This window comes from Nuphar pumila, chromosome 11 (genome assembly GCF_984573655.1).
Source record: "Nuphar pumila chromosome 11, dmNupPumi1.hap1.1, whole genome shotgun sequence".
In the NCBI taxonomy this organism is placed as follows: domain Eukaryota; kingdom Viridiplantae; phylum Streptophyta; class Magnoliopsida; order Nymphaeales; family Nymphaeaceae; genus Nuphar; species Nuphar pumila.
This window is the reverse complement of record NC_143259.1, coordinates 105,235,418-105,262,567: the sequence shown is the minus strand read 5'-3', so window position 1 is coordinate 105,262,567 and position 27,150 is coordinate 105,235,418. Positions and strand designations below refer to the sequence as shown.

At 36.2% G+C, this 27,150-nt stretch overlaps 1 protein-coding gene across 1 annotated transcript in view; it reads left to right on the top strand.

The window, feature by feature from the left end:
• LOC149822683 (rRNA-processing protein fcf2-like) overlaps positions 1 to 27,150 on the top strand; it is a 48,953-nt gene that overhangs the window by 13,185 nt on the left and 8,618 nt on the right. Inside the window, exons 2-3 of the mRNA XM_089979987.1 lie at positions 10,773 to 10,993; positions 11,076 to 11,136. Coding sequence (XP_089836113.1) covers positions 10,773 to 10,993; positions 11,076 to 11,136 — 282 coding nt within the window. The remainder of the gene's footprint in view (positions 1 to 10,772; positions 10,994 to 11,075; positions 11,137 to 27,150) is intronic.

Genomic DNA, 27,150 nt, shown 5'->3' with positions numbered 1-27,150 from the left:
GCTTGGTGCTTAGTGTAAGGTAACACTTGTTGGCTTGCGTCTCTTATGATTAATGTGATTGCTTACAACTCGTAATTTACGAACTGTTTACCACTTGGATGAATGTAGTTGCTTGTCTTATAAGCTACCTACATTCTGTGATAACTGCTGTTGTGTGATTGCTTATTGCGTGTAGCTTATAAATTGCTTGTGATGTACTGACTTTGTTTGACTGTTGAATAGAGTTAGTTACTCTTCACCTATAGAATCAGTTGGACTGCTATAGTTGTTTGTTTAACACTATAGTCTTCACCGCTCTTGTATTTAGCTGTTTGCTTTACTAGAGTTTTGCTTACTCCACAACACGTTTGGTTAGTTCTGCTAGTCTTGCTTTTTTCCGCTTGATCTAGCGAGTATCTTGCTTATTGCAGCCTTTGTTCTTTCTTGTCTTTTGTACCCTTACTAGTTTCTCGCGAAACTAACCCATTTCATGGGCAGGTGGTGTACAGGTTGATACAGCTTGCGATGGCACGATGACGTGATGCGTTTAAGGCGAGACCCTTTCCCTGACGTTATGCTCCTGAGGACATTTTGGTAAAAATATGGTATAGAGTTTCTTTGAAAGCATCTCTTTTGATTAAAACTCTGAATTATTAAAACTATATTACCAAAACTTTGTTCTTCTTTCCATTTCAATAAAATATATATTCGAATTGCAAATCAGTTTGTAAAGGGAAGTTTGCGCTGTAATGCGCCCAAGGTCTAGGGACTTGCTATTTCAAACATGATTTTCCGCTGAACTTCTGTTTCAAACTCTGATAAGTAATCGATTTCAAAGCTTTCAACCTTTTTCATAAAAGGTTTCAAGTCCACGATTTTGGGGCGTTACAGTAAGAATTAGGTTTTTGATTTGGTGTTTTTTAAAATGTCATGAATGTTGAATTATGGTTTTACGGTTTTATGTGTTTTTACTTTTCAATTAGCATTAAACATGAATCCATGAAAAATCAATACTTGGTTTTGGTTAGAACTTAGAATATTAGTTTTTGTTTTGTTTTTTTATCAATTAGCATAAATGAGAGATCTATGATTTTTGTTAGGATTTAGGTTTTTGATTTGCATCATTTCAAATGACATGAACATTTAATTAGGGATTTAGGGGCTTTTCGTGCTTTTATTTTTTCTTTTTAATTATAATTTCAATTAATAATAATCATGATTCTATATTTGATTTCTATTAGGATTAGGGGTTTCTTTGTGTTTTTCAAATAGCAATAATCTTATTCCATCTTTCATTTATGTTATGATTTTAGTTTTTTTTCCTTGATTTGTTTTAGTATTTGATATAGCAATATTTTGTCGAGGTTTTAACCATTCAAATATTTTTTCAATGTAGACATTGGATTAGTATTTCATACTTGGGGCTTCATTTATCAAAATGAGGGGAGACTATATCAACTGACTTCATTGGTGTGTTTACAAATTTCATTTTTTTCATTTTACATATCTTGAATATTTGAATTGATTCAAGTTCTTATTCTTATGTTAAATACTTGTTAGTAATCATTAGTATATGATCTTTTTAGGAGTATTTTGAAAAACTTTGGTTGGTTGGTGATTTGATTAGAGAAATAATCAAATAGGTTTAGTTGTGCCCACCCTAGTTTAGACTCTTGGATCTGCCGTTGCTCTGCCTACTCCTGGCATTTATCATTGTTTTTCGGCTAGCACAAGTGTTTCTCTCTCTCTCTCTCTCTGTATGTGTGTGTGTGCCCGGAAAAAGGTCAGTAGGGCCCTATTCCGGAAATCCTCTCTTTCTTTCTCTGTTTCTTAAATAGTTGGCAAACCCTGCGAGTCGACTCGGGAATCGCTCGAGTCGACCCGGATTGGACCCCAACTCGATCGATTCAGGACTGCCGATCCAACCCATTAAATAAAATTTTTTGTTATGTATTTTATTATTTTTATTCATAATTCTTATATAAAGTCACTTGTTATGAAGAATCTAATATTGTTCAATGAAAAAAGTTAATAATCATGTATAATTATATGTTTTTGTAACTTAACTATTGACATGTTAGCTTGAAGTTTAGTTATTTCCGTGTCTTATTCATGTGCTTACACTATAAAATATATTCCTGACTCGTCTGAGTCACCGAGTCAACCAGCAGACTCGGTGACCCAGTAGGGGTCCTGTCCGAGCCCGAGTCACGAGTTTGCCAACTATGGTCTCCTACTGGAAAATAACCCTTTTCTGGTCATGATCCCTCACGTTTCTTTGGCTGGAAAAGTGCCCCTGTTGGCCCATTTCCAGCTAGGACCTCTGTGTTTCCATTTTTGGCTGGAAAAGGGCCCATTGGCTGGCCTTTTGGCCATGGTCTCTCTCTCTCTCTCCCACACACACACACACCATCTAACTGGCCCTTTTCTGGCCAGGGTTTCTTCACGTCTTACAATATTAGTGGCCAGAAAAGGGCCTCATCTGGTCCTTCTCCGGCCAGGATCTCCTCTCTCTCTCTCTCACTCTCCATCTAATTGCCCAGAAAAGGGCCTTTGCTGGCCCTTTTTCAGGCAGGGTTTCTCTAGAAATGCAAGGGTGGAGAATGCAGATTTGCTTGATATTTGGTTCATTGGCATTGTGGTGTTAGCTTTCTCAAATGGAAATAGATTATATTGTCATAAAGATATTGGAGGTTTGATTTTTAGTGTCAATGTGCTTGTTTCATTAGAATTTGTAGTGTCAAGTTTAGAATATGAATCCAAATCAATGCGTATTTCATCTAGTATTAGAACTTCAGATATCGGTTAAATTCATGCATGTATATTTCATATAAATCAAATAATCAAGTACTGTTCAATACCCATTATTTTGAGGGGTTCTGATGCAGTTTTTTGAAGAATTTGAGGGGTTGGAATGAAATGAAAATTATTTGCTAGTAGTGTGGTTTAGTTGAAGAATGTTTGTTGTGCGGATGTTTTACGATATGATTGGTTATGTTTGTTATAGGTCATTCACCGAGGTGATTCAATTGGGTGGGTAGTTATAGATTATTTTTGCACAACTTAAAATCGTCAAACATTCAAAAGTTGTAATATATGTTTGTGTATGGCTTGCAATTAGATGGAGGCCCATGTTTACGCTAGGATTTCAGCCTTGTGCATGGGCCTGGCTTTCAACTTCCTTTAACAATATGTATTATGTGAGGAGATATTTTACTTGGAAATTAAGTCCCTTTTGCTCCTCTGCTGAAGTATAGTGAAAGCTCCTGGAAGACTTTCCTTTAACAATATATATTATGTGAGGAAATATTTAACTTGGAAATTAAGTCCCCTTTGCTCCTCTCCTAAACTATATGAAAGCTCTTGGGAAACGTCCATGAGAAATACTTTCAAGTGAGGGTAATCTAAAGCTGTTGAAGCCTTTCAATTAGCATAGTGCATGTTGTTTAGGAGTGGCTGAAGTTGGATTTATCAAGAAATAATCTGAGCATGAAAGAAAGGAGGATTGCTTGCAAGGTTCTTTTAAGTTGGCTCTTCTCTTAAGGCCTTTGGAGGATAAAGTTGTTGCTACATGACATCTGAAGGTTGTTTGTGGTTCAAACTACTGTCAATTGGTGAGGGAGGTGTAAGGAAACTTTATAGTTATTGCATAATGGCATCCTAGAGGAGTTGAACTGGTGCCTTTTTGGACCTTTGGCAACCCAAGTTGTGCAATATTACTGGGTCAACATAGATATTTCTAGATGCAGAAGTAATCTGATCTGCTCCGTGGAAGTAGAGTATCAATGTTTCCTAATGAAGGGGACCATCATTTAGGTGGCAGGCATTTTCCAAGGCAAGCGAGGATGGTGACTTGGCTTGAAATGAGTTGCTATTTCCTATCAATTACTGCAAGTATTGTAATATCTACGAATTTTAAGGTTTTGGGTTTAGGATCCGTTACCCGGATCCAAAAGGACGTAATAACCCGGATTGTTGGCTTTAGCTGTTTAAATTTATTTGAAAATAATAAGATTTTTTTTCTTTTCTTTCTAAAAAAAAAAATAATTGGGCATGAGAACCGCATTTCGGATCCAAGATCCGTATTGCATGGGTGGTTTTATACATATTGGGCCCAGATCCGTTACCTCGATCCAAAAGAAATATATATGGGTATTAAAGGCATAAATGTAATAATAATGTTTAATAAATAAATAATTAAAAATTATTATAATAAAAGAATTAGTTTATGTGGGATTGGATCCACGGTTGGACCCAAACAGATCCAACATTTTGGATCCACATCCTTTTTCTGACTCGGATCCACATTCAAACCGGACCCGGAACCACTTTACTATTGGATCCCGAGTCATGGGTTGCGGGGCTCAGAACTGGACCCGACCCGTACTGTATAAAGTGAAAAAAAAGAAAGAAAGAAAGAAATGTAAGGGCGCTACAGGGCTGCCCGATGAGAAAGTGCGTTAGGGTTCTCAGAACCCTAACGCAGGAAATAGCATTGGCTCAGGGGAGGGCTATTGCGCAGCCGCCGAAAAGGGATACTCCTTCCTTTTCGGGGGTCGCCCTCTTCAAAAAGGGGTCCCCGAACCCCTGTTTATCTCATCCCTCATCTCTCTCTCTCTCACTCTCTCTCTTCCTCTCTCTCTCTCGTCTCCCTCTGTGCAAGCCATCGGCGATGCCCTGGAGTTCGCTGGAGCCTCGCCGCCGTGGTCGACCATCGCGGTTGGCCCTCCTCAGCCTCTCTCGCCGGCACCCTCGCTACGTGTGACTGGGTCGACGCCGCCGGCCCTGCCGAGCCCTTCTCTCCCTCTCGGTCTTCACCTCCTCTCGTTGTAGCAGCAACCATCTCGCCGGAAAAAGGTAGGTTTTCCTGTTTGTTTTTCTTTTGGGTATTCTGTGGGTCAAGCATACGATGCGGGTGCAGTGAATCCCAAAATCCGAAAGGGTTTTTTGGGTATTTGGGTTTTTAAGCCACCGGAAATGCCAAATCTCTGATTTGGGGATTATGGATTATCGATAGTAGGAGTTATTATGTTTGGTGTGGGTTTAGGTTTCGGCTGCTGTGAAAAATCTAGATGCTACAGGGGTGTTCGAATAATAGAGGGGTTTTCAGATTTCTGTTAAGGGCATATACCCTGATTCTTGATAACCGTGACCTCCCTATTTTATTTCCCTAATTGATTCCTGAATGTCCATTTTATTCTGTTAAATCACTGAAACTATCCACTATTAGTTACAATGTTATGTTACTCCTACGAGAGGGATCACGTTATTCTAATTTCACGGTTGGAGTGTTGTAAATCCAAGTCGATTAACCTCTGTTAATATCAAGAAAGGGATGTTGTGTAAACACAAAACCCCTCCTTGTGTGAAAAAGAAATATATATAGGACACCTGATCAGTGTGTTACAACTATGGAACCTATATTAAACTATCTAAAATGAATTCAAGTTCAAATTAATTTTTGTCTGAATTAGTGTATGTTTTGAAAATTTAATACTTAGAATGTCTTAATGTTGTGATTCGTTTATATGCATAAATTTTTAGTTGAGTTAAATGCCTTTAATTAGCCTTGACATCTATTATGTGATAGTAAGGTTTATCTGTCAACTGTTGGAGTTATTTACATTTCAGTTTGTATTCAAGTCTTATAAGTATCCTTGTCTGTATTTCTGCAGCACACTTACGTACCTAGTTCATGACAATTTTTGTTATGCACATTATTGTACACGTACATGCACACATGGGAATATTACTTGTAGAATTTTCTTTCACCACTTTCTTGTTCACACATGAAAAGAACTTCCATAGCGTGTACATCTGCATTTGGGTGCTGGAGCGTATTCAGTGCTACTTACAGTGTTATGCTGTTAGACCCAGCCGGGTGTTCGGTTGGGTATGAGCTGGATGGTTTAGTAGAGAAAAACATGGAGATAAGTAACCACACCAAGATACATGGTGTGCATGTATGTTGATTTAAAATTCTTTCACAGGTTTTTTTAATTTATATATGTAAAATTTTCTCCTGTGTAGGTGTGTAACTGTTTCTTAATTGTTGAATGTTTTAGCTGCATACTTGCTCAATAATCATGCTTCCTATCAGATATATGACCGTGTAATTGTTCCTATAATATGTATATATATATATATATACATTAATGGGTGGGTAACTGTCCAGCCTCGACAGCACACACAGGCTGGGCTGGGCCAGTGCAGGTGCTGTCAGGCCCCAGCCGACGGGGTCGGCTGGGCTGGCTTAGTTATCCAGCCTGTTTGCCAGACCCGACCCAGCTGACTGGTGTCGGCTGAGCCTGGTTGGGACCTCAGTCGACTGGGTCGGCTGGATGTGAACCTCTTGATGAAGAGAGACCTTCGTACTTTAAATACATTTGTAAATATATATAAATATATGTGTTAAGAATCGGTATTTGCATGTTGTCTGTACTTGACCAAATTATGCAGAAGTTAGGCACGCACTTAATAAAATTTTGAGTTGACAATCAGGTAGAGCTTGATAGAAATTTGTGTTGATGGGCATATGACATTTCCAAACCGAACCAGTGCCTTGATAGTTACACACATTTGAAAGAAAATGTGCATTTGACGTTTATTTCAATGAAAAACATGTATTGACAAGTATGTGTGCACATGATGGGAATATATAGTGATATGCTTATGCAATTGTTGTTAAGATCATGGAATCGACATGAGCATGCACACTTGATGAGAATATGCATTTTATGTACGCACACATACCCTCAAGGGAGTATGCGTTGACATAGATGCATGTATGTTGATGCAAGGATACACATGGCAAAGATGCATTGATGGCTTAAATGGACCATCACCGGCCTGAAGAGCCATGAGCTGGGTTGCTTTTCATATATGTTTAATTGCATCACCTAAACCACACAGGTTAATACTCAGATCACAGTGTATGTTGAGAAACTTTGGGTTTTGGCACAGGGCAGTGTCTAAGCATGTGCAGGGCATACATAAGTTATTCAATGTTAACAAATTTGTGCTGATAACTCTATTTGTTATTATGTACGTAAAGTTGAGTTTTTGAATGTAAAGTTGAGTTTTGAATATTTAATGACACGTGTTAGCATGCTTTATAGTTTGTAACATGTGAGATATTTGATTTCTGCAAAGTTTGTTTGGTACGAGTGCGTACATGGCATCAATGGTATTGGCATATACAATCTTGCATAAATGTCCTCATGTACTTATGAAATTTTGGATGAATGCATGTGTGTTAAGTGATTTCATGAAAGCACTTGCACATGGATGGTGAACACATGCATATGGTTGTGGTAGATCATGCATATTGTTAAATTGGTATGAGTGAATGTGCATTTGGAATCATGTTGGTATCATTCATAAATTGCATTTGTTATGATTCTTGCATACAATGCAGCGATGGTTTAAATGAATCATCACAGGCTTGGAGAGCCTTGAGCTTGGGTTCACTCTTTCTTTAATTGTTTAAATGCATCGCAATAATCATATTTACATGATGGTTTTAATTGTGTTGTTCTATAGTTGTCACGGGTGGTAGGCCGTGAAGAGCTACGCATTGGTGATTTGCGAGCTTATGTGGTATGTTGATTTGCAAGCCTATGATTAACTTTGCATGATTTGTAAATGTGATTTTATTGCTCAATATTGCACTGTTCGATGTGTTTCCACGGGCTGGAGTCTCGTGATGGTTCTCGCAGGGGTTGATGCGAGCTTTTGCCTTGTTTTTTTCATGCTGAAGTGCAAGACTCAATAATTGGCTCTTAATAAAAAGATAATGAATAAGAACAGTGTAATATACATTCTAGGATCATCCATCTGGAGAATTGAGATCTTAGAGTCCCGATCTTGGGGAGACTGTGAGGATACAAAAACTCTGTGTGCGTAAATTTGGTCTCCTGAACCCGATATTGAGGTTCCTTCTCCTGGCCACGGTTTTAGGGAGACTCTGTCACTTTACCCGGGAGTGGTGTGTTGGTCACAACTGTGAGTTTGTTTTGGTACTAAGGAAGTGACACTTGTGGGCGTGGGGTGTTCCTTGTGTCCCCGACATTAGATGTGGAGGTCTAATGTTCCGATGGATGGTGCGGTTTCCTGATATCGGTCTATGGCTAAGTTGGAACCCAGTAATAAAATACAAATTGTGTGCTAAGCTACCCTGAGAACCTACTTGACCTCGGGGATTTTACTCGTTTGGTGTATCCGCGGGCGATGAAAATTAAAAAGAGGAACTTAAAGATATATGCATTAAATAGGGCATGCATGTGGAAAGGAAAAGAAAACTTAAAGGTAAGATAATAAAAGAATTCATGCATTGAAAGTGGTATCATGCATTTTCCTGCTATGCATTAGATCATGCATATGTTATCTGCTCTCTTAATTGTTATCTGTTTGGTGGATGCTTGCTGTTTAATTTCTAGTGTGTGTTAAATGCTCTGTTCTACTTGAACTTTAATTCATGGTATTGATTTATGTTCTTTTTGGCATAATGGATGCACCAAGTTATAAGAACACTTACCTGAATTATGTAATTGTCATAATTGCATTCCTCTGAATCATTGTATGAATTCGTATCTGTGGTCATGGGATATTTAAATGATTGCTATTGATGATACTTGCCAGATTGCTTTTGATAAATTGTTGACTGTTGTAGTGTAGTTCTTTACTTATTCTTGTATGGGTTGAAATTCACATTCGGCACCCATATCACATACTTGACACATGATATACCTGAAAGAAGAATTACAGTAATTCCTACTTAGACAGTTGTAGTCTAATTCCTATAAATTTTCAGGTGAAGAGTTGGAGTTAGGAGCGACTGCGGGAGGAGGCTTCGATCGGGATTTTGGATTTACTGTTCCAGGGATAGTGTGAAAAACTCTGATATTAATTTTCACTGATATTGAAATGAAAAGAATGTTTTGGTCTTGCTCCACCTGTAATGTTCTGGAATGCTTAGCCCTATGGTATGATTGGTTTCCGCTGTATATATATATATATAAAAAAATCTCAAAAATTTTGGGTTAAGATTTTGGGGTGTTACAAGTATGCATCTTTTCTGGAGGATCTTTATTGCATAATATTGTATCTTGTGATTCACATGTATGTGATTCACATGTATGTGATCTTTTTGTAGTTATTGTATTTTGTTGTCATGGATGAACCATGGTTTCCACTACAACTCTGTTGAAATGTCATGTATACTCAACATGATGTATAATCCATACTCAACATGATGTATAATCCATACAATATACTTGGGCTTGAACCCCAAGCATGGATTCATGCTGAGCTGGAGTTCATGCTTTTAATGAGCTGAGCTTGAACATCAACATTAAAACTTGATACATGCTTCTTGGGTCAACCTCGAATTGGCTAGTCTAGGTTCTATTTGGCTGGACTCATGCACAGGCCCACTCAGAAGCAAAGACTATATAACTATGTGTGTGTTGTGTAGTGAAATTTTAAAGGAAAAGCTATGACAAGAGGCTATAGTTAAGACAGAATACATTATGGTGTCAAAGGTGCAATAATATGGGGTGATTAGGCTCTATTGTGCGGCTAAATGGCGTATTTGGACAAAGAAATGACTGACATGATCACAGATGGATTAAGAAAAGTAAGACATGTAGTGGTCTAATGAGAGATATATAACTAATTATCTAGCTAAAGGTACATATGCGCAAGACCATCTTAGGAATTACAATGTCGTAGGTGCAAACTCTAAGGTATTAATGAGTTTCTGCAATCAAATGTGTATGTTAAGGTGGATTTCTAAAACAACAAAGAAGGATGGGGTCATGATTAAGTGTATTGAGCTGGCTTAGAAAACACTGCTGTTCATGAAGGTTTTGGCATGTTTAAAACTTGCACTACCACCAATATGTGAGGGTGACATGATAAAAACTAAGAGGGAGATGGTGAACATGACATTAATGGTTGTGGGACAACTAAGGTTTTAGATTAAAGCATTGTAATTCATTAGGAGGTCACTTGTCTTAGTTCCCACCTATGTCACCTGGGTATGGGTGTGGGTACGGGTACGGAGGGTACGACACGACAATTCCAAACAATGTGGGTACGGGGACACGGCTATATATATATATATATCTATATATATATATATATATATATATCTATATATATATATATTAAATATCACATAAATACAAAATAAATTCAATATAAACTGAATATAATCTAAATGTATATGCTATATACTGAAAATATAATTATAAATTGAATACAAACTTGTATGTACGGAGGGTAAAATGGTGTGTCCAGGTGTCGACACGGGTATGGAGGGCAAAATGGAGTGTTCATGTGTCAAGTTTCCACCATGTTTTCACTTGAATTGATGCAAAAACTAGGTCAGCTTTATCAAGTGAATGGCTCTTGTTTTTTTGGTGCAGAAGTTGGATTAGATTTTGTCTAGGCTATTGGGGTCTGATCTGTTTTCCAAGTTCCATGTGAAATTAGAAATCTTCTGAATCTATGCGTTATATAATGTACTGTACTAATATGCACAGTGGGATGACAATAAATATCTTGTACATGTACTCAACATTACTTGATTGAATGTAGATACTAGATACTGTTAAATTGACCAGATAATACTTTTAAAATTTGTAGGCCATGTCAGTTAAAACAACATATGCCTTTCTCCAGTATAAAATGATTGTATATCCATTCATATCCATTTTCTTGTTTGGAAATTCTTAACATATTTCCTAATGGATTTTTTTTCCACATTTATGCTGCTCTTGGATCATTAGATGTCTCAAGATATGGAAAAAATTGACCTTTTGTGGAACCCTAGATTGCCTGATTTCTCATCTTCTACATCGAAAGAGAAAAATCACAATGTAGGCCATACATCATCCTTTTGGATGCCTGATAAGATGCTTTTAGATGGACTCTTTGTTCCTCCTAGAGACCCCAAAAAGATGAATAAATTGCAGAGGAAGCAACTAAAGGATACTGCCGGTAAGAAGTGGTATGTAGTCTTAACCCTAGTTTTATTTTTTTATGATTTACAACACTGGCATACTGGATTCAATTGCATCCTTTCTGTATAGGTTTGACATAGCTGCCCCAACCATCACTCCCGAATTAAAGAAGGATCTTGAAATACTTAAGGTTTGTTCTTTCAGTTCTCATTTATTTATTTTCTTCTATTCAATTATTTTTTATCTTCTACTTTCTTGTCCTTATGTTTGTGGATTTCTGTTTGTTGAGTCAATAGTAAAGGGGATTCTAAAAAATTTTGCCCTCCATTCTTTGATGAAGAAAATCCAGTGGAAAAATTTTGGTTTCTTGAACAGCAGTTGTCTCAAATTTGTATCATTAATTTCAGTTTCTGTTGTAACTAACCTGAAGTAGGATAACAATGGTTTTAAGTTTAGCTTATGTTTTTTGGAGGATTTTAAGTTGCCAGTTGAGTAGTGTGGTACCTTTTCACAGTTTCATATAACTGTATATAATCTGATATTTATTCCTTTTCTATATTGTCTATTAGGAATTTTCTTTTTGCTGGATTTGGTTTTATTTTGCATTTTGGGAGATAAATGTGTTCTTGACTTTGTCGATGATGGAATTTTGTAAGCTGACTTGTAGAATGATGAAATTGCCACCAAGTGCCTTTCACTTCAAATATTATTTAGTTCTTGAGACACATTACTGTGGAGTGTGGATTTTCTCATTCTGGGTCATCTTTCAAGAGTTCAGTTAAGTTTTTCTCTGCAACATGTAGGCAAGAGTTTTTGTTCATTCAAGTCCTACTTCCTCAAGTTGTAGCATGCTATCTGGCAATCATTAGGGCCTTTTGTTTAGCTAATTAACCTATTAAAAGTTTAACTTTAATTGGTTCCTCGTAATGAACCTACATGTGTCATGATTGTGCTGGCTCTGCCATCTAGTCTTGCTTTAGACGAGATGTGCAGCTTGCATAAACTTGTCTTGATCTAGGCATAATTTAACCAAACATGTTCTGATTTTGGAAACAGGTGCACTGTCAAAGTGACACATCAACATTATGCATCTACTTTAAGATTTCATCACATGACCTTTTTAAGTTTAATTGCAACCAACACTGTATTTGACGTTTCTTCTTTATGTATATATTTTAGTGGAGCCGATGTTCCATTAATATGACTATCAAGTTTGAGGTATCTGATGCAAGGGACCATTATCCCCTTCCATACGAATATGTTAGAAGGCATTAGTTATTTCCCAACCATGGAAAAAGTCCGATTAGGCTGCTTAGTGCAGAAATTGATGGGGAGGGATCCATCTTTAATGAGAAAAGAGTTGATTTTTACAAAATAAAACAAGATTAACACAAAATAAGGCTTCTGGCTGTTGGGATCAAGTAAAAATCAACCTAAATATAACAAAATTTGCAAAAGCTACCATTGATTATGGAATAAACTGCATCTCAAAAGGTGGCAATCTCTTTCTGTCATGTTCCAATCAACATTGATGTACTATGGGACATTACACAATCAAATACTTAATGCTTTAAAGATGCCTGCCCAATGTCTTACTAAGCATCTTAGGAAAGTACTTGATGTTTTAGGAAGCTCTTATTGATGTATTTATGTATGGGTATAGTTTTCATAGTGGTTTTCTTGTGTGTGTTATTACATCCCAGGGTTACCTCTTGCTTTTGCTCTTTTATTTCTCTTCTTAATGCTTCATTTTTCAGAATAAAAAAGTAGAAAATGTTGCAAGTCTATGTTATATAGGTGCAGTGCGACCAAAGTTACTGGAAGCTTCTTCGATAGGTAGGAAGCTCGCTTCCCGGAAACTTGCTTCGAAAGCGCGATACTCGTCGCTTCCGAAACTTGATGAGAACCTCAATTCCCCCACGCTTCTCCTATGCTTTTCACACACTTCATCTATTCTTCTTATATGTTCTCTTACTCAACTTTTCATGTTTTTTATGTGTTTTCTCAAACTCTTCTCACTCACTTCCATGTGCTTTCTCTAAATTGGTAGTCATCATTTTTAGATTTTTCTAAAAATGTAATTTTTACACTAAAAAATCATGAAATTTAATATTAGCCACTTTTATTTTAGTTTTTATTTGTGTTTCATTTTGATTCCCATTCAATTCTTATATTTATTTTTTTTATTCCTCGCTTCTCGCTTCCTATACATTTTAAAATGCATCACTTCGCTTCTACTTCCCGTATCGTTTCCCACTTCCGCTTCCTAGTATGGCAACCTTGAGTGCGACACCACAATTTCAAAAAACTTGGGTGTATGTATGTATGTATGTATGTATGTATGTATGTATGTATGTATGTATGTATGTGAGATAATATTGGCTACACTCGTGGGTAAGGTACCCCCTAGCTGTAACTTATAGTAGCAAGTTGTTTTGTCCAAATCAGTGTTGTGAAAAGCGTTGAGGCATAGCGAGGCGCTCCACCAAAAATCGAGGCGAGGTGTAAAGCGTAAGCCTTAAATATTTTTTTTGAAAACTTTAAAAAAATTATAAAAAAATATCTAAAAATACAAATAAATAAAGAAATGCTTTATTGATGAAATAACCACCAATAAGAAATAGAAAATCTCAAATAAGTACTAAAAAAATATGAGATTAACATATAACAGTAACTAAAAACTGATTACATAACTGGAAAATATATGAGATTAACCAATAAAAGTTAAAATATACTAAGAAACTGATTACATAACTGAAATAACTGGAAAATATATGAGATTAACCTACAAAAATTAAAATATATGAGATTATTCTAAAAAATATGAGATTAACATATAAAAGTAAGTTACTTTTATATGTTACTTTAAGTAACATATAAAAACTGATTACATAACTGGAAAAATATGAGATTAACCAACAAAAGTTAAAATATACTAAGAAACTGATTACATAACTGAAATAACTAGAAAATATATGAGATTAACCTACAAAAATCTTGTTGATTATGTCTTAGAAATCTTTTTTTTTTTTTTTGCGCCTCACGCCTCAGGCTTGTGCCTTGAGGCACAGAGGGCTGCGCCTCAAGGTGAGACACACCTTTTGCACCTCAAGGCGCGTTTTTGATAACACTGGTCTAAATTTAACCCTATGGATGTGTTCAACATGGTCAAAATAGTAGAAATAGACTCCTACACCATCATATTTCAGTTTGTGTCACTCATTTAAGGCAACTTCTAAAGTTATCATGAAGCTCAACCTCTGAAGTTTGCTTGTGTGCAGACAACATGCACAAATTATGCAACTGCAAAAAGCACCATAACAACTTATTGATTTTTTAGAAACAACACCTTGTGTACATGGAAAACCCAAAAACTGTTATGAACTAAAGATGAGAGCAATTCAAAACAAGGTGATAACAATTGATTCAATAGAAGAATCAAAGGCACAACAACTCATACTGCATCAACTACATACCTTGATGTCACCATGGACAACCGCTCTGGAATGGTGAAAACAAAACTCTCAGGCCAACCCTCCATTCTTGAGGGCAAGGCTGATTTGAAGTGGGTGGGATTGATAGCAGCTTGGTGCCACGTCATGATTTTCTTTTATTGTTGTATTTTCTGTTTAGGGCAGGTTTGGATATCTCTGTCATTAAGAACTTATGAATATGATGATCCAAGTGGGTGTATGGGGTACTAGGGGCAAGGTTGTCCGTTATGTATCATTACTATATAGAAAAATGATACGATATGCATTCGTATCGCGATATGAATGTGTATCGTACGATACAGGCTCAACGCACTTAAAAAGACCGAATACTATTTTTTTCTTTTTTGGGTTTCAAAGACCTCTTGAAGTCCGACTCCCTCATTTGTGTAAAGGCCATTAGAGAGGTATCCACACACCCTAGGACTCGTGAGAGCTATTTGAGGGCCGATCCATGTGCAAGGGAGAGGGATTTTGCGATTTCATCAAGTAAAAGTGCATTTCCACTCAAGGAAGTGGGTTAAGGTAAACAAACTCTATTCTTTGTTTTTTATTGAACTTTTCTTGGGGAAGATGGCATCAAATGATTCGGCATGGCAATGGGGCACTCGAATAATGAGTGAAAACCGGTTGAAAATCGAGTGCAACTATTGCCATACTGTTATTTCAAGTGGTATCTCTTGGTTGAGGCATCATTTAGCTGTGACACATCTTAATGTTGTGGCCTTCACATCAAGAAAATTGTCGGATACTGTGAAATGACAATCTCAACAATTACTTAATGGTTTGAGAGAAAAAAGACAAGCAAAAGAGATGATTGAGGCAAAAATGGGGTAGGCGGAGCCCTGGAAGGACGAAGATGAATTCCTTACTTTTGATCCTACAACCCCTAGCGTAGCATCAAAAGTAAGAAGTTCTGCAGCGAAATGGGAAAGGTGTGGTTGGGTCTGGGTTACTTGAAGCGCCATAGGACATGTGGAAACACGCTTTCCTGAAGTGCATTTCGGAAGTGCGAAACATGGCACTTCCGAAACGTGCTGGGAAGCACCAAAAAAATTTGGGAAGCGTGCTTCCCCCTCGCTTCCCCTTTCTTTTTCTTTTTTTTTGTGTTTTTATTTTTATTTATTTTTCTTTTTTTCTCTTTTTTTGCTTCCCTCTCGCTTCTTAGGTCGCTTTCGGTTCGCTTTCTAGGTCGTCCTGCACTTCCCGCTTCCTAAAATTTTGGAAGTGCTTCGGTTCTTGCTTCTGCTTCCCGAATCACTTTCTGCTCCCGCTTCTCCGACTGGCAACTCTTGGTTGGGTCAAGGAGTAGAAGAAGATGAAGATGAAGATGAAGAACAAGAAGATAATGATGATAATGATGATAATGATTATTGATGGTATACTTTTAAAAACTTGGTTATTATTGTAATTTGTAACTGTTAAGTATTCATAAATTTGTTTTTTTTTTGTTTTTTGATGAATCTTGGGGCATGTTCTTAATTGAAGATATTACTATTTTGCATTGTTCTTGTAAGATTTGATGATTGATGTTGTGTTATGTAGCTCATAGAGACACAAATGCTTCACATGTGTTTTTATGGTTGCATTTTGTGCATTTCATCATTGTTTTGTGTGTTATGATTTTTTAGAATTTTTGCTATTTTTTGACTTTTTACAAATTTTTTAGAATTTTTAAGTTTTTTTTTTTCAAAATTTACATTTTTTTATGATACGATACATATCTTATTTTGGGCTCGAATGACACAGATTACTATAGGATATATACTGTTAAAATGTAACTCCAAATTTCATTACATGTATATATATATATATTTTATTATAATACCTGAAAGGGTATTTCTGTAATTTTCCCTTTTATGTATATTCCCTTTGGAATTATGCTTGTAATTTTTTCTTAAACATTTTCTTTTATTATTTTTTTATCTTTTATTTTTGTTTTTTGAACCACATTGGGGGCCTCCCAATAGAGTCGTTGGGGGCCCCCAACGGTCACAAATGTGACCATTGGGGGCTCCCAACGACTCTTTTGAGAGGCCCCATGTTGGCTCCTCTTGTGTGGATGTGTATATATAGGGGTGCTCCCCTTTTGTAAAAATAAGCTTGAGAGTCTCAAGCATTTCCTTTTTGATTAATGCATTCATCGCATGCCTTTGTGCATGTTTGATTATTTTACACTTGTATGCGTATTTGTTCAAGTGTTGTTTGAGTGCATTTGAGCACATCTTTTATAAAGTATTAGTGCTTGGATGTGGATTGTCTCTTCGTGAACATTTTTACATGGTATCAGAGCTTGGTTGAAGATAGAAGATCGTGGGATTCTTCATTTTTCGAGTGCCTCGAAAAGCATGCCTTTGGTGTTTTGAAGATTGAAGTGGTGGATTCTCTTCTTCCAATATTGTAGAAGAGCTTTGGGACAAGTAAGATCTAAAAACCTTTCTTTGGTACGTATTTCTTCTTCCATCTCTCCTCTCTAATGGGTGATAAAGAGTCTCATTTTGCTCTCGGTTTTAAACTAAATGGCTCCAACTATCACGTTTGGGCCGGGAACATGGAGGCTCATATAAAAGGGAAGGGTCTTTGGGGTCATGTGCAAGGCACAATCCCGGAACCGGAACCAAAAATCACCATGATAACGGAAGGTGAAATCAAGATCCTTGAAGGAGACGAAAGAACCAAAGCTCTTGAGGATTATTCTAAGAAGCACAGTGAATGGGAAATGAAAAATTTCAAGATTCTTTCTTGGATTTTTTCATCGGTTGAAACTAAGATTAATTTCAATATTATTAAGTTCAAGAAAGCTTCGGAAGCTTGGCATTATCTTGAAAAAATATATACATCAAGGGATTTATCCCATAAATACTACCTTCAAAAGAAGACTCTTACTCTTCTCCAAAGTGACATAACCATTAGAGAATACTTCGTTGATCTTTCTTCCATTTGGGACGAGTTTGCCATGCTCGAACCAAAATGGAGTGGAGAAGCGATTGAACTTCGTCACAAACAACTAGAAGAAGATTGATTCTTCAATTTTTTGAATGGGCTAAGGCCCGAATTTGAGCAAATAAGGTCTTCTCTTTTGTCATATTTCACTCCTTCTCTTGAGGATGTTCTCACCAAATTAAGTGGTGAAGAAACCCGTATGGGTATAAGTAAGCAAGGGTCAAATGTGCTTGCAGTCCCCTCTAACTATGAAGACAATGATGGGGTCAATGCGGTGTCTAAGCCCAGAAATAATGTAAGAACCTATCGTCCTCCTCATTTTAAAACTCAAAATCAAGGGGGAAATTGTGGATAAGGAGGAAGGAAGGACTATAGCAAGATTATTTGCTATTTTTGTAAAGAACCGGGGCATATCAAACCCATATGCCCTAAGTGAAAGAAACTTTTAGCCATGGCGACTACTGGTATACCGCAAAAGGAGGAGACGTCTTCAAATGGATCTCTTTCACTAAATCAAATAGTGGAAGCTCTCCAACCTCTCCTCAAGGGAGCCACCTCCGGTGCCGCCGTGTCTACCATTTCCCCTCCAGGTAAAGTTTCTTGGCTTTTGGATTCGGGTGCGTCTTTTCATATGTCCCCAAACATGTATTCTCTTTTTTATTATTCGAAAAATATTTCCCCATCTTTTGTTTCTACTGCAGATGGGACTTCTCTTGAAATTAAAGGCATAGGTAATTTTGAAACTCAAGATTTTTGTATTCCAAAAATTAGATTTATACCTAAATTAAACTTGAACCTTCTCTCTGTCAACTCTCGGACCATGGATGCGATATTAAATTTTCTTCTGATAAATGTTTAATACAGGATCGTCGGTCCGGGAAATTGATTGGGGAAGGCTCTAGGAAGGGAGACTTATACTATATGGACTCTCTTCAAGTTCCACAAAATTCTTTTTGTAATGTTGTCAGCCATAAGGATATAAATATTTGGCACAAAAGACTTGGTCATCCTAACATCACCAAGTTATCTTATTTACATTTTGCTAAAAATCTTTGTAAAAATACATTTTCTTGTAATGATTGTATTCTTGGAAAAATGAGAAGTATGCCTTTTGAACAAAAATCTATGTTTACTTCTAAATCTTTCGAAATCGTTCATTCCGATGTTTGGGGACCGACACCAATTGTTTCGAAAGTAGGATTTTCCTACTATGTGATTTTTGTGGATGACTTTTCTAGGTATTCTTGGATTTATTTTCTTAGACATAAGCATGAAGTTTTTTCATGTTTTAAATCATTTCATGTGATGATTAAGAATCAATTTAACAGTAATCTTAAGATATTCAGAAGTGATTCTGGAGGAGAATATCTCTCCAATGAATTCAAGAAGTATCTTGAAGATAGTGGTATTGTTCACCAAAGGTTTTGTCCTAAAACCCTTCAACAAAATGGGTTGGCCGAAAGAAAACATAGGCATATCATTGAAACCACTCGAACACTTCTTATATCCCAAAATATTCCTAAAAACTTTTGGGTCGAGGCGGCTCTTGCTTATGTGTATCTTAAAAATCGTTTACCATCTAGGAATTTGGGTAAAATTTCTCCTTTTGAAGTTTTATATAAAATGGAACCTGATTATAACAGGTTACGAGTCTTTGGTTGCAAAAGTTTTATTCTTACAGATAAAAATGATGAACTTTCCCCTAAGGCTATTCCCTGCACCTTTCTTGGATATTCCGAAACTCAAAAAGGGTTTCGATGTTACGATCCTAGAAATGATAAGTTATACGTCTCAAGAAATGTGACATTCTTGGAAAATGAGAGTGGCTTTGAAAAAAATATTTTTCACCACGAAAATGTTGATTATTCTTTCTTATTTGACTTACTGTCTACTAATGATGATATGTCTAGTGATGAAATATCATCAAACCATGATGATGAAAATGAAGTAGATATTGAAGAATTTAATGCACCCAATATTCAAGGAGATAGAATCTCAAATGACCCAATAACTTATTCTTGCAGAAATCGAGATACTTTCAGAAGTGCTATTGAGCAATATGATGAGTCTGTTCCTGCTTATGATCACAGACGATCTAAAAGAAATAGGAGACCTCCAACATGATTTGTCTCTTTTGACTCTTTTTCACCCAGATATAGGGCTTGTCTTAGTGCCATTCATTTTTACTTTGAACCAAGAAACTTCGAGAAAGCCAAAAAATGTGTAGAATGGCAAGAAGCTATGAAAAATGAACTCAAAGCTCTTAGGAAAGCTGAGACATGAGAATTCCAAACTCTACCTGTTGGAAAGAAAACTATAGGTTGTCGTTGGGTATTTAAAGTTAAGACTAAGAACGATGGATCTCTAGAGATATATAAGGCTCGCTTAGTCGCAAAAGGGTATGGCCAAGAATATGGCATTGACCATGAAGAAACCTTTGCTCCCGTAGCCCGAATGGTTACAGTCAGATGTCTTATCACTATTGCGTCTATTAAAAAATAGAACATTTTTCAAATGGATGTAAAAAATGCCTTTTTAAATGGTGATCTTAATGAAGAAGTTTATATGAATGCCCCACTAGCCATGAAAATTCCTAAAGATAAAGTTCTTCGCCTTCGGAAAGCCCTCTATGGTTTGAAACAGGCTCTGAAAGCCTGGTATGACAGATTTAACAATGTAATGTTAGAAAATGGTATTTCTTCCTGTTATACTGATACTGCATTATTCATTAGAAAATCTGATGCAGGGATTGTGATATTATTACTTTATGTAGACGATATGTTAATCGTAGGTGATGATGTTCAAGGAGTCAAGGATATTAAATCCGTCTTGACTTCGAAATTTGAAAGTCAGACTTAGGTTTTCTGACATATTTCCTTGGAATTGAGGTTGCTTACTCTCAACGTGGTTATTTTCTATCTCAATCTAAACTTGCTTATGAGATTATTGACAGGTCAGGAGTTTCCGATGACAAAATTTGCGAAACTCCTGGAACAGTGGGATAAAAATGAAGATTGATGACGGGATTCCTCTGACCGACCCCACTCCTTACAGGCAACTGGTAGGCTCGTTGATGTATCTTAGCATCACTCAGCCTGATTTGTCACATGTGATCCACATTGTCAGTCAGTTCCAGCATGCTCCCACAACGATTCACATGAGTGCTGTTCTTCGCATCATCAGATATCTTAAGGGAACCGTAAATAAGGGAGTTTTTTTGTCTTCTTCTTTTGAACATTTTTTCAATATACAACCTTGATTAAGGGTTACTGGGTGGGATATAATAGTCTTTTAGGGTCAATAAGGGCGGCGTGGGCATTATTTAAAGTGTGAGGGGGCAAGAAAGTTCTTCCTTCAGACTCGACGCCCTACCATGGGCAATGTGTTCATTTTACTAGGCTCGTCCCCTAGGGGCATTGTTGTCATTGTGTCTGAGGAGACAATCTCTCTCGGGGTTCCTCCCAAGATGGAACATTCAGGAGGATGGGAAGTCTATAAATACCTATGTAAGGCAATGTAGAAGATGCTATTCTGAATTCAATTTCAATTGAGAATTTCTCAAATTGGCCTACTAAATATTATAGTAGGATTGACTCTTCTTTTTTTGAAGCAGGGCTATCTGACCTCTTTGATATTTGAGGCCACAACCTCAAATGGAAAAAAATATAACGCTTATATTTCACATGCTGTGGGCCTCCTATGAAACATGGCACATGCATGTGCCTCATGCTAAGGGCCTCCAATAAAAAAATTTATAGAGAAATATGGTCCTCCAATGAAATATGCATAGGGCCTCAACTTCTCTTGAGCGGGCCTTGATTGGAAGAGTTTGGCTCTCTTGGGTTTCCAAAGGAGATTCCTTCCTTCCATTCCCCTTTCCAAATTCATGAACCTCTCTCTCTCTTTCACCTCAATTTTATGAGGGTTGAAAATTTGGTACGTTATAGGCCGTTGATTTTTCAACCCTTGCAAAATCTTACATACATGGTGGAATAACATGATCGAAGAATCTGTTTCTACTAACCCAACCATCTAGAACACATTTGGAGGGTTAGATATGCAAACAACATTGAAAAATAAATGATTTTTCAGTTTCCATTTCAAACTAGGGGTTCCTTACCCACAAGTGTAGTCAATATATATACTATGTCACATGGGTACGGGTACAAGTACATGTACAACATGCTTAGTTGTTAAAAGAGGCACCTAGGCGAAGCCCCACCGCCTGAGCGACTAGGCTTGGATGATTGGTGTAATGAAATATGCGGAAGCACGAAAAACACTAGCCACTAAGGACTCCCAAGATCATAATCATAAGTGCACATGCACAGGTCCACTATGGGACAATACAAAGATCAATAAGGCAAAAAGAAAAATACACAAGAATGTAAAATATAAGCCTTTATTGATCAAATACTTAATACAAGCCTAAGAAAAATAAGAGGGGGTCGACCCCTATTTATACACAAAAGGCCCTTTTTAGGGGAGACCACATGGGAGCTCCAAAGAGCTGTTGGGAGCTCATAAATATGACTGTTGAGCAGCTCCCAAGAGCTCTTTGGTCAAAGACCAAAGAGCCTAGGCCTTTTTGGTCAAGGTCAAAAAAAGAAAAATAAAAAATAAGAAAAGGGAAAAAGGGCTACATGCAATCTCTAAATATTATTTTATTACAAGAAAAAAGGCCAAAATACCCTTGACTCGAAAAGCAAATTACATGGCATAAATAGTGTATATATATACACTATCATAACACCCCTCCTCAAACTTACAATGTAAACATCGAAAGTTTGTTGAGAAGGAACATGAAACGTCGAGCAGCAAGAGCTTTAGTAAAGAAGTTTGCAAGTTGGAATTCTGAAGTGACAAAAGGCAACTCAATAGTTCCTCTCAAGAATTCATCACGAACATAATGACAGACCATCTCAATGTGCTTGGTGCACTCATGGAAGGTGTGGTTGCTGGCAATGTAAATTGCTCTTTTATTATCGCAACACATCTTCGAAGGTTTGGAGACGTCAACACCCATATCTCTGAGGAGATTTATTAACCATACAAGTTCTATAGTTGTAGTTGCCATGTCTCTGTATTCTGCTTCAGTAGAGGATAATGAGACATTTTGTTGCTTCTTGCATATCCAGGCAATCAAAGAATCTCCTAAAAAGACACAAAAACCAGTAGTTGAGATTTTATCATTAGGATTTTCTCTTCAATCAACATCAGTATAAGCAAGTAAATCTAAAGATGAGGATGAGGATAGAAAGAGCCCTTTAGTTATGGTATTCTTGATATATCTGACGATCCTTAATACAACACTCATGTGAACCGTTGTGGGAGCATGTTGAAACTGACTAGCAGATTGAACTGCATGAGCTATATTTGGTCTGGTGATAGACAGATAAGTGAGAGACCCAATTAGCTGTCTGTAAGGTGTGGGGTCTTCAAGAAGAGTCCCATATTCAAATCTTAATTTAGCATTCACCACTTCAGGAATTTCCACTTTCTTATCATCTGAAACACAAGATTTGACACTTATATCTGAAGGAAGTTTTATTTGAGAAAGTATGTACCCTCTAGGAGAGTATGCAACTTTAATTTCTAAAAAATATCTTAAGAATCTTAAGTCTGACATATCAAAATTATCTTTTAAAACATTTTTAATATTACTAACTCCCTTTTTGTCGTTCCCTGTTATAATCATATCATCTACGTAAAGTAGAAGGATAACTATGCCAGTACCTATACTTTTCACAAAGCGAGCAGTGTCAGTATAGTATGAATGAAAACCTAAATTAATCATAACATTACTGAATCTATCATACCAGGCTTAAGACCATACGAAACTTTTCAGAGTTTAAGAATTTTTCCTTTTTCAATATCAAATCGCGGCGGAAGATCCATATAAACTTCTTCATTTAGTTCTCCATTAAGAAAAACATTTTTAACATCTAATTGGTACATAGGCTATTTTTTTAGTTGATGCAATGACTATTAGAGTCTTAACACTAATCATTCTAGTTATGGGTGCAAAAGTCTCCTCATAGTCAATTACATATTCTTGGGAGTACCCTTTGTTAGAAAATAATACATATATGTATATACTTGAATATATATATATATATATACATACTCTTCTTAATACAAGAGTATATATATGTATAAGTATATGTATATAAATACATATTTAAAATATATACGTATATTCTTGTAATTTTTATTTTCTTATTTCTATAATTTCGCATTTTATTTATTTTGCTTTTTCAGTTTTTGTTCTCTTTCTGTACATAGTAGCTGACTGTGTACAGTGTACAACAGTCAGCCACTAACTGTGTACACAGTCTGTCAAATAAGAGTCGTTGGGCTGATTCCCAACCGCTCTAATTAGAGCTGTTGGGAATAGCCCAACGGCTCTTTCAAACTGTAATGCATTATAAATAAGGGCAATGAGCCCATTGTATGTACATATGAATGAAAGGATTTTATCCCCTCATTACAATAACACAGTGCATTTGAAGCACTTGTTCTTTCTTGTGGTGTGAAGCTTTTTAATGCTATTTTGTATTGGCATATGTCTTGAATATCAAGTTATTTGGAAACTTGATTGTGTGTGAGACTTTTCACACCCTTTAGCTACTAACCTTGCTTTACATCTCTTTAGAGTTCTATTACTCTTGGTTTTAACTTTAAAGACCCATCTGCATCCAATGGGTTTCTTGTTTGAAGGTAACTCAACTACTTCCTAAGTTTCTGCTTTTCTAAGGGCATCTAGTTCTATGTTCATGACTTCAATCTAATGAGGAATATTTTTAGCTTCATTATAATGTGAAGGCTCATGCTATGAATATAAAGCTATTAGGCAAGTCTTATAATTGGGAGATAATGACTTATAAGAGACAAACCTATTTGGTGGAATAGATTCTTTATCAGACCTTTTAAGAGGAGTTTCTTCTATAGGTTCACCATATTGAGAAAATTTTTCTAAGGCTAGTAGTAGTTTTATTTTGTTCACGTCGGGTATAAACTTGAATATTTTTTGGAGATCTATTAATGATGTCATCACTACTCTGTGATGTCCTAATATTAGAGTATTCATGATTGATATCATCTATAATTTTATGATAATTTAAAGAGTCATCATTAGCATGTGTATCTTCTTTTGTTGAGAGATCATATAAAAACATATAGTCTATTTCCTTCATTTTATCATACTCTTTAAAACCATTTTCATCTTCTAAGAATGTCACATCTTTGAAAACATAAAGTTTGTTATTTTTAAAATTAAACATCTATATCCTTTTTTTATGTTCACTATATCCAATGAAAACACATTCAATTGCTTTTGGTGATAACTTGTCTTTTGTGCAAAAGCACAAAACATTTACTACAAAAAATTTGTAAATGATTGAAATCGGGTGTTATTTTTAGAAGTTTTTCATAAGGAGAAACATTTTTTAAAGTGGATTATGACATTCGATTTATCAAATAAGTGGAAGTTAAAACGACTTTGACCTAAAAGTTTTGCGAATATTTTTAAAAATAAGGAAAGTTCTAACAATTTCTATTATATGCCTATGTTTTCTTTCTGCTAGCCCATGTTGTTGTGGTGACTCAGGGCAAGATGTTTGATGGCAAACCCCATTTTGTTTTAGATAGTTTTGAAATTCATTGGATAGATATTTCCCACCCGAATCCAATCTAAGAATAGATACATTGCTTTGAAATTGATTCTTAACTTTTATGTGAAACTGTTTAAAGGAAAAAGCTTTCGACTTAATATTAAGTAAACCCATACATATCTAGTAAAATCATCATTAAAAGTCACATAATACAAGTAACCACCTTTAGATATGACCGGAGAAGGACCCCATACATCCGAGTGCACCAATTCAAAAGGTCTTGCAGATACAAAGGTTCTATTTGGAAATGGGATAAATTTCAAATTTTCAAGAATACAATCTTTACAAGTCATATCTTTTTCATTACAAAATTTGTTCCCAAAAGGAAAAAGATACATTTTAGAATAGCTTGGATGTCCAAGTCTTTTATGCCAAGTTTATCTTGGACATAAGAACAAAATGATTTTAATGGAAGAGACAAAGAGTCAATAAAGTAAAGATCTCCCTTCCTATTGCCTTGCCTATTCCGCTTTTCGGATCGGAGATCCTGCACAAAGCAACCCTTAGATGAAAAAGATGGGTCAGCAATTTGAGAAACCGAAAAAGATTTAAATTTAGTTTGGGAACAACTCAAACTTTTAGAACAAGAAAAGTTTGAAATTTTTTGGAATCTAATGTTCCTATACTCATAATTTTCAAAATGGTTTCATAAGCCGAAGAAACACAAGATAAGTTTGAATTGGTGCATATATTGGATAAGACATTCTCATGAGAAATCATTTGAAAAGATGCTCTCGAATCTAGAATCCAAGAGTATGTACCGGGTGAAGATGAGGAGGCGATGGCATCACCCGATGTAAAAGATGTGTTAATAATTTGTTGAAGTGCCACGGATATTTGACCAAGAGTGTCTTTATGATCTGCTGCACTTTTGCCTTCTTTCTTCTTGATTATAGATTCTTCAACAGAAGCAACCTTATAGTTAAATATTTCATTCAACTTAGGACAAACAGGTTTAATGTGACTCGGCTAATTACAATGATGACAAATAATCATTTTTCTTCCACCATTATAGTTATTATTATTACTATAGTTATTTTGCCTCCTAAAGTGTGGAGGCTTATAGGTCTTGACATGCTTGCCTGGTTTAGATACTGCCAAGACTTCATCACAACTTTTACTCATACCAGAACGAGTTTCTTCTTAGATGATTTCGGCAATAGCATCTTCTAGAGGTAGAGGAGTATATCTATGTAGGAGAGAAGATCTAAATTGTTCAAATTCGGGATGAAGCCCATATAAGAATTGAAAAAATCTCTCTTGTTCTATTTGTTTTTGCCTAAGTTTTACGTCTTCAATAGCAACCCACTTGGGCTCTAAAAGTGCTAGTTCATCCCATAGGGGATTCAAATCACTATAATAGTCTTGTATACTCATTTCATCTTTCTTGGTGGTCCTAACTTTTTCTTGCAAAAAATATGCTCTTGCAAGATCCTTTTGAGTATAGATACCCTTCATAAAAAAACAAACTTCATTAGCTTTTCGAAATTTTGTAATGTTTGCACATACCTTAAGTTCGACGTTCATAAAAGAATTTTTGCATGGTTGCTCTCCCAATCTTCCAGTTGTTTATGATGATCTTCAATAGCCTTGGTACGAACATCTCCCTCTAAGGCTTTCTCTTGACCTCCTTCTAGTTTTGTGAGCTTGAGTTGAAGTTCGGGGATAGTGCCCATCACATAATCCTAAAGTTTTTTTCCTTTTAGATTGTTTTCCATGGCGGAAGCCTACATCATGTAATTTTTTTCATTGAGTTTGAAGGAGGAAATAATCTTGGTCTCTATTGTGTGAGCAAGAAAGGAAGAAAGTGAAAATGAGAAGAGGAGAGCACGATCCCTTAGGAGACTGTGACAAACACAATCACTTGATGGCAACCTTCCACAAGTCTAAGAATACTATGGAAGATAAATCAATCTTGGTCTCCATTGCGTGAGCAAGAAAGGAAGAAAGTGAAAATGAGAAGAGGAGAGCACGATCCCTTAGGAGACTGTGACGAACACAATCACTTGATGGCAACCTTCCACAAGTCCAAGAATACTATGGCTCTGGTACCATGTAATGAAATATGCGGAAGCACGAAAAACACTAGCCACTAAG